The 7,755-nt window shown below is 65.6% G+C and overlaps 1 protein-coding gene across 2 annotated transcripts in view; it reads left to right on the top strand.

The window, feature by feature from the left end:
• Positions 1–239: 239 nt before the first annotated feature.
• FGR (FGR proto-oncogene, Src family tyrosine kinase) overlaps positions 240–7,755 on the top strand; it is a 10,311-nt gene continuing 2,795 nt past the window's right edge. The window contains exons 1-9 of one of the 2 annotated variants that reach the window (XM_027661399.1): positions 240–280; positions 391–439; positions 5,219–5,279; positions 5,470–5,722; positions 5,821–5,923; positions 6,214–6,312; positions 6,445–6,548; positions 6,619–6,768; positions 7,203–7,367. In XM_027661399.1, coding sequence (XP_027517200.1) covers positions 5,482–5,722; positions 5,821–5,923; positions 6,214–6,312; positions 6,445–6,548; positions 6,619–6,768; positions 7,203–7,367 — 862 coding nt within the window. In that variant the 5' untranslated portion in view covers positions 240–280; positions 391–439; positions 5,219–5,279; positions 5,470–5,481. Of the gene's footprint in view, positions 281–390; positions 440–1,143; positions 1,268–5,218; positions 5,280–5,469; positions 5,723–5,820; positions 5,924–6,213; positions 6,313–6,444; positions 6,549–6,618; positions 6,769–7,202; positions 7,368–7,755 lie in introns of those variants that run through there. The other variant, XM_027661398.1, reaches the window with a different exon arrangement.

Genomic DNA, 7,755 nt, shown 5'->3' with positions numbered 1-7,755 from the left:
CACCCCCCCTTGGGAGCATGGCCCCACACCGGAAACTGCAGCAGGGGGACACCCAAAAATACTCCTGTCCCCTGTGGTGGGGGGAGGGAGGGCTGGGGGCTGTGCAGGGTGGGACTCGGTGGAGCTGGGGAGGGTATTTCCATCCAGGGAGGTTCTGATTTGGAGGGGAGGCTTCCCTGCACCCCTGGTTTGCACAGGGTGTTCCCCCAGTGAGGGGCCCCATCGAGAACCCCTCGGTCTGGGGGTCAGGGTGCCAAAGGCCTGAAGTGCTCTCTTGCAGGTGGGTGCCTCAGTGATCTGGGCTGGGAGCCTGAGGGGGTTTCAGACAGGGTGCTGGGGGTCTCCTCCCCTCTCCCAGAGCTCACTGAGGTCTGTGGCTTGGTGTGACAGGTGCCAAATCTTGGTGTCATCCCACCTTCTCCCTTCATCTGGAGAAGGGGTAAGTAAGGGGGGTGATGTCTGGTGGGCTGTCGATGGCCACAGCACTGGCTTGAGCCAGCTGGGAGCTGGTCCCCATCTTTGGGGGACAGTAGGACCCCCCCTGGAACACAGTGCCCGGGCAGGGTGGGCTCTGCCCTGCCCCGAGAGCCCCTGTGCCAGGTGGTTGTGTGGCTGCTGTGTGTGTTCTGCCACCAGATGGGCACCTTGTCCCTGTCCCTCGCAGGGACACAGCCCCCCGTGTGCAATCTGTGTGCCTTGCCTGGCTCGGGGGCTCAGGGAAGCCATGCCAGGCTCTCTGGGGGTGAGTGCAGGCAGCCCCCCACCCTGGCACAGGCTGGATCCCCACACACATCCCATAAATCCCATAAGGCAGAGCCAGGGGATCCATACCACTGTCCCCTTGTGCTGCTGGGGACCAGGGACACCCCAATACCAGCGTGTGTCCTGCTATACCACCCCCACGGGTCCTCAGCGAGTGTGCCGGAGGGTGATCCAGGGGGCGATCCAGGTGATCCGGAGGGCGATCCCGCCGGTGATCCTGCGGCCGCCCCGGCCGGGCTGGTTGGTACAATGAACCATCGCCGGGAGCGCGGGGAGGAAGGGGGGGGCGAGGGGAGGGGAAGCTCTTGCTCGGCTGCCAGAGCCGCCGAAGAGACACGGGAAGCACACGGCCGGGCGCTCTCCTGCTCTCCCACGGCCCCCGCCTCGACACCCCGGCCCCCGGCGCCGGGAGAAGCGGGTGCTGCCGTGGCACCCCGGCCGGGGGTCCCGTCGGGAGCAGCTCGGGAGCGGGGGGTCCATGCCAGGTGGAGCGGGAGCGCTGACGGTAGGGGAGGATGCAGGGTGTGGGGGGGCTCACCCCTGTAAAGTGGGGGGTCTCTTAATCCCTTGCTGTGTGTTTGGGGGGCGGGTGGGTGCTGAGGGATGATCCCCCCAGGTGTGGGGTGGCTCTGGATCCCGGGTGGGACGGGCACCGAGCTTTGGGGATGGAGGGCCCCGTGACTCCCGTGCGGGGCTTTTGGGGGCCCTGCCGGGGCTCTGCCCTCAGTGCTCCCCCCAGGCAATGCCTGGGGGCGGGAGGAGACCCCCGTCCTCGCCGTGCTGGGGGGCAGCGGGTCAGCGGGGGCTGTGGCGTGGGGAGGGCTGGGGGCACCCGCCGGCTCCAGCTCGCTGTGCCGGCACTGATGGCTGTGACACCGCGTCGGGGACCCTGCGGGGACACCCGGTGCCTTCACCGGCGCCGGACCCCCGCGCTGGGGAGGGGACAGGTCACGGCACTCCGGGACAGCGGGATGGGGGGACACACCTGTGCCCTCAGCCCCGCGGGTGTCGGTGGGTTGCCAGCCCAGCCAGCGCTCCGGGGGGCTGAGCAATCCGTGGCTGGGGTTGCAGGAACAGTGAGGGGTTCAGGCTCCGGCCGGAGCGGGTGCTCCCCCCGCTCCCTGCAGCTCTGCCTCGTCCCAGGTCCTTGGTGTGTCCCAAGGAGGGACAGGAACTCGCCGCTTCCTGCCCTGCACAATTCCCTCCCCACCCCGCTCCTCCCGGGACATTGTATTTGGAGCCCTGGCCGGCTCCCTCCCTCCGCCCCTGCAGCCCCTTGGATCCGGGAATTGCTCTTCTTCCAGCGGAAATCCTGCTTTCCCAGCCAGCGATGGGGCTGGGAGACTGGGGAAGGGGGGTTGCCTCCCTCCTGGGCATCTCCTCCTTGGCAGAGGGCAAGGAGACCCCCCTACCCTTGGCCTGGTGGCTGGTGGGTAGGCTTGTGCGGCAGATCACTTCTGGGGGCGGCCTCTTTTACCCCAGGGAATGGCCCTGCCACCTCCTGGGGCTGGCACGGGGTGATGCTGGCCAAGGACTACTGGTCAGGCCTGGCCAGCACAGCAGGTTTTGGGGGGCAGCTTCGAGCCCTGTCCTTCTCGTGGGCATACAGGGGATGGGGTGTCAGGGGATGGGGTGTCATCCCTCCTTGCACCCCTTGTTCTCAAGGAACCTGCTCCCACTGGGAGCCACAGGGGACTCACCAGGCCCTGAGTGAACTGGGAGGGCTGGAGCAGGAGCAGGGCTCCTGCTCTGGGATGCAGGGCTGGACCTGGGGCTGGGGGCAGTGGGAAAGGAGCTGGGGACAGTGGGGAAGGGGCAGGGACACGCCACCATCTGCTGCCACGCCAGGATGAGGAGCAGACAGTTGAGGCAGATGTATCCTCTCATCCCCTCCCCAGGTCTGTGGGGTCATGGACATGGGCTGGGAACGTGTCTCAGACTCCTGTGTCCTAAAAAGAGGCACCTTCCCCTTCTGGGCTGCAGCTGCCTCGTGCCTCAGTTTCCCCCCTGGGACCAGGCACCTCCAGAGCTGTGGGGTGACAGAGGAACCCCAGCTGGGCTCTGCAGCCCTCTCGGTTCCTCTTCCCTGGGAACAGGTTGTGAGAGCCACTGGAATGCGGGGGCTGTGCAGGGTGAGGGGGCGGGTCAGGGCATGGGGCACTGGGTACCCAAAAGGCTGCAGCCCCGCTGTGGTTCTGCCTGGCCCCCCCAGCTACCACCGTCCCCAAGGCCTGGGGTCCTGCCAGCCCTGAGGTTCCCCTTGGCTGCCCCTCCTCCCCCGTGCCGGGCTCCTGCAGCTTCCTCTTCCCGCTGTGTAGGTGCCATGGGAGTTCCTCTGACAGCTGCCCCCATGCCCGGGGCAGGGGGGGGTCATAGCACCCTCAGCCTGGCCAATGCCACCCTGGCTTGTCCCCAAGCACAGGCCGTGTGACATTCCCTGCTCCACGCAGCTGCCTCCCCTCGGAGCCTGAGCCCTCCTTCACAAGGGGATGGAGGTGACATCATGGGTCACAGGGGCCACACTGGCTCATGCAGGGGACATTGTGCCCCATCCAGGAGCTGGGGATGGGGCCGAGCTGCCCCGTGTCCCGTGGGGCCGGGGAGCAGATGGATGGGCAGCCAGGGATGAGGCTGCTCCGTGCCCAGCCGTGCCCTGCAGGACAGGGGGTGATGAGTTGGCCGGGTCTCAGCGCGGGGCGGGAGCTGGGACCGGTGCCGGTGGAGCCGGGGTGGGAAGGGCTCAGTTGCCATCTGCTCCCGGGCTCCGAGCAGCTCCTTTTCGGGAGAGCTGGAGCCAGGTGCCAGCGCGGAGCCACCGGACACGGCGCCAGCTGCGTCCCCTCCCCACGGACAGCGCGGGGGGACGGCTCTGGGACACACTGGGACGGGCTCGGGGGGCTGTGGAAGCCCATGGAAGGGGAAGAGTGGGTGCAACGCTGCTGCACAGCACCTGAACCCTCGCTGCTGTGATACTGGGGGCTTGTGCTTCGCCTGGAAGATGCTCCTTGCCAGCCCCATCCCTGCTGGCAGCTCTGGCAACTCTGAGCCACCCGCTCAGCACCGAAATTCGGTGAAATGGGAAGTTTCTGAGCGTGGTGGGTGGGTGATTCCCACACAGAAGGGACAAGGTTTGTGAGAACCAGGGGTGTTCCTCAGCTGAAACAGCCACTAATAGCGAGCAAGAATGAAATCCCCAACCAGCTGAGCGCTCTCGGATTTGGCAACATTTCCCCGTCGGCAACGGTCACGGCCTTGCCACACCAATGGTGTTGAAAGTGGAGGTGGAAGGGGAGAGCTGGGACTCTTTCCACCCCCACTGAGAGAGAAAAAAGGAAATCAGTGGCCATGATGAGGGAAACCCACCTGAAACGTCTCATCCACCCCAAAACCTTCATCTCCTCCTGCCCTCTGGAGCTCAGGGGACAGGGCACCTTCCTGCTCCTCCCCTCTGCTCTCAGCTGGAGCTCTGCCAGATTGCAGAGTGGAAAGTTCTGCCCAGTGCAAACTGGGCAGACTGGTGTGGGTGTTCAGCACCCAGGGGAGTGACAGAGCTGGGGACAGACCGTGTCCTTGCAGCCATGGCGGGAGAGGTTTAATTTCCTCCTCCCCTGTGACACCTTCGTGGCCGGAAGGGCACTGCAGGGACCTTCCTCCCCAAAACACCTCCTCCCTGCTGAGCAGAGGGTGTGGGGTCAGGGACACTTCAGAGGCTCCTCCCCACCCACCCTGGCTCCCTCCAGCCTCGGGGCAGCCAGGGACACAGCTGCTCTTGAAGGGAGGTGAGCGGTGTGGCGAGGACACAGTGAGAGAAAAACCCGCTCGAGGATGTGGTTTCAGCCTGTGCAGGGGTGTCACAGCCCTTGGAGGAGGGTTGCGGCCTCTGTGGGGGTGTTGCAGATCATGTAGATCATTTTAACTCATGCAGGGGGGGGGTTGTAGTCTGTGCAGGGGTGTTTTAGCTCGTGCAGGGGTATATCACAGCCCATGCAGGGGTGCTTTGGTCCATGCAAGGGTGTTTCAGCTCGTGCAGGGGTGCTTCAGGCCATGCAGGGCTGTTGTAACTCATGCAGGGGTGTTATAACCCATGACAGAGGTGTTACAACCCAAAGCAGGGGTGTTGCATCCTGTTCAGAGGTGTTCCAGCCTATGCAGGGGTAATTCAACCCATGCAAGGGTGTTTCAGCACATACAGGGGTATTTTAGCCCGTGACAGGAGTGTCTGAGCCCAAGGCAGGGATGTTTCAGCCCATGCAGGGGTGTTACAGCTCATAGCAGGGGGATTTCTGCTCTTGTAGTGGTGTTGCAGCCCATGGTAGGGGTGTTACAGCCCTTGGTGGGGTGTTGCAGCTCTTGGACGGGGTGTTTCAGCTTTGATGGGGTGTTTTAGCCCTTGCAGAGGCATTTCAGCCCATGCAAAACTCTTGGCCTCTGCCAACACCCTCCCTGGTGCCCACAGGTGCCTCTTCCTCTCCCCGAGGTGACATGGAGCAGCTGAAGTGACCCGAGGAGCCCTTGCAGTGAGTGGAGCCACCACGGAGCCCCCCCCCGGGTGCTGGGGGGGACATGGGGACCCCCGGGCAGCAGAGCACCCCGGTGTCCCCATGTCACCCAGTGTGTCGTGCCGGGGGGGTGGCAGGAAGGACCCTGGGGCCGGCAGGGTGCCCCCCGGTGCCCCCAATCCTGTGTCACGGGCCCTCTGTCCCGCAGGCGGTGCCCAGGATGGGCTGCGTGCCCTGCAAGGAGAAAGGGGCTGGCAAAGGGCAGGGGGGGGGCGAGGGGGGCTTCTCCCTGCCCCCCCCCTCCCAGTACGACCCTGACCCCACCCAGACCGGGGCCAACTTCACCTGCATCCCCGACTTCAACAACTTCCAGGGGCCGGTGGTGCCCTCGGCCCAGTCCCTGGCGGGGCCGGGCGTGTTCAGCTCCAACACGCTGCAGATGCGGAGCGGGGGCATCGCAGGTCAGCGGCAGGGCTGGGTGGTGGGAGGGGGGTCCAGCTGCACCCCGGGCAGTGCAGGGGACCCGGGGGCTCACTGTGGTCCCCTCTGCGTGCTGCAGGCGGGGGGGTGACGCTCTTCATCGCCCTGTACGACTACGAGGCCCGGACGGAGGATGACCTGACATTCCAGAAAGGGGAGAAATTCCACATCATCAACAACACGTGAGCCCTCCCGGACCCCCTGCCGCTCCCAGTGCCCCCCTGCCACCCCAGGGAGGGGCCTCCATGCCATGGGTACCCCCTGCAGGACCCAGGCTGGGGACACAAGCTCTGTCTTGGCTTCAATGTTGGATACCAGGGCCACGTGTGTCACGAGCTGGGTGGGCTCAGCAGAGATGGGTGGGGCAGAGCAGGGTCTGGGGGTGCTGTGTGAAGGGTGAGGGGATGCAGGATGGCCAGGCCTGTCTGTCTGTCCCCCCTCCTCCTCCTCACTCTCTGCTCCTCTGCCCCAGGGAGGGGGACTGGTGGGAGGCCAGGTCGCTGAGCTCGGGCGCCACGGGCTACATCCCCAGCAACTACGTGGCCCCTGTGGATTCCATCCAGGCAGAGGAGTGAGTAGAGGGATGGGGTGGGGGCAGACCCCGACCCCACCTGGGTGTCCTGGTGAGCCCCGGCAGCGCCGCGGTGCCGGTGGGGGTCCCCCTGGGTGCCCCTGGGTGGTCCCGAGCCCGTCCCCGTGGCAGGTGGTACTTTGGGAAGATCGGGCGCAAGGACGCGGAGCGGCAGCTCCTGTGCCACGGCAACTGCAGGGGCACCTTCCTCATCCGGGAGAGCGAGACCACCAAAGGTACGGGCACGGGGACGGGGACGCCGGCGGGTGTGCCCCGGGTCCCTCCCTGACCTGTGCCCCCATGCAGGGGCCTACTCACTCTCCATCCGGGACTGGGATGAGGCCAAGGGAGACCACGTGAAGCACTATAAGATTCGGAAGCTGGACAGTGGGGGGTACTACATCACCACCCGCGCCCAGTTCGACACCGTCCAGCAGCTGGTCCAGCACTATATAGGTAGGGTGGGATGGGGGGCACAGAGGGGGGCGATGGGAGGGGTAGGGAAAGCCCAGGAGAGCCTCTGGTAAGAGACTGGCTGGGCAAACTGGGTGGAACTGGGGAAGGAGGGGGCTGTTGCGGTGGTGGCATTCGGGGATTCCCTGAGGGTCTCCCCCTTTTCCATATCCTGGGTACAGGGAGCACCCGATGATGGTCTGGGTGGGCCTCACCCACTCCTTGGGCATGGCTGGGGGGGTTGGGGGTCCAGCCCAGCTGAGGGGGTGCGAGGCTGTCCGAGGGGAGGCAAAAGGGGGTGCACCCCATTTCTGTACGTGGATGCTGGGGCGTGACTGGATGATGCAGGATCCTGGGCAATGCCCGGGGTGGTGGAAGGTGGGCAGGGGGCTGGTGGGGGTCTGTGCCCACACCGACCCCCTGCCCCGGTGCCGCAGAGCGGGCGGCTGGGCTGTGCTGCCGCCTGGCCGTGCCGTGCCACAAGGGCACCCCAAAGCTGGCTGACCTGTCGGTCAAAACCAAAGACGTGTGGGAGATCCCCCGAGAGTCCCTCCAGCTCCTCAAGAAGCTGGGGAACGGGCAGTTCGGGGAAGTCTGGATGGGTAGGGCCCGGCGGGCAAGCCGGGGCGAGCAGTGGGGGGGACACGGGGGCACCCCCAGGCCTGGCACCCACCTTGGAAAAGCTCCTGCCTGCTGGGACAGGCTGAGCCAGACCGATTCGTCAGGATGGGGAAATATCTCATGTCCTCTGGGATCATAATGGGTATCCCAAGATACTCCTTGATATATGGGCAAGCAGCCCTCCCCCATTTCAGATGGGACCACAAGACCAGGCTGGGGGGTCCCACCTTCATCCCCCTCTTCCTGCGGCGCCCTGTGCTCCCCCCGCTCGGCGTGCATGCTCCATTCATCCCATCCTCCATTCCATCCCCCATCCTCCCCATCCCCATGCTCCATTCATCCCATTGCACCCCCTCCCTCCCTCCTCCT

Source organism: Corapipo altera, unplaced genomic scaffold (genome assembly GCF_003945725.1).
Source record: "Corapipo altera isolate COAL_440 unplaced genomic scaffold, ASM394572v1 201, whole genome shotgun sequence".
NCBI classification, from domain to species: domain Eukaryota; kingdom Metazoa; phylum Chordata; class Aves; order Passeriformes; family Pipridae; genus Corapipo; species Corapipo altera.
This window is presented reverse-complemented; position numbering and strand designations above follow the sequence as displayed.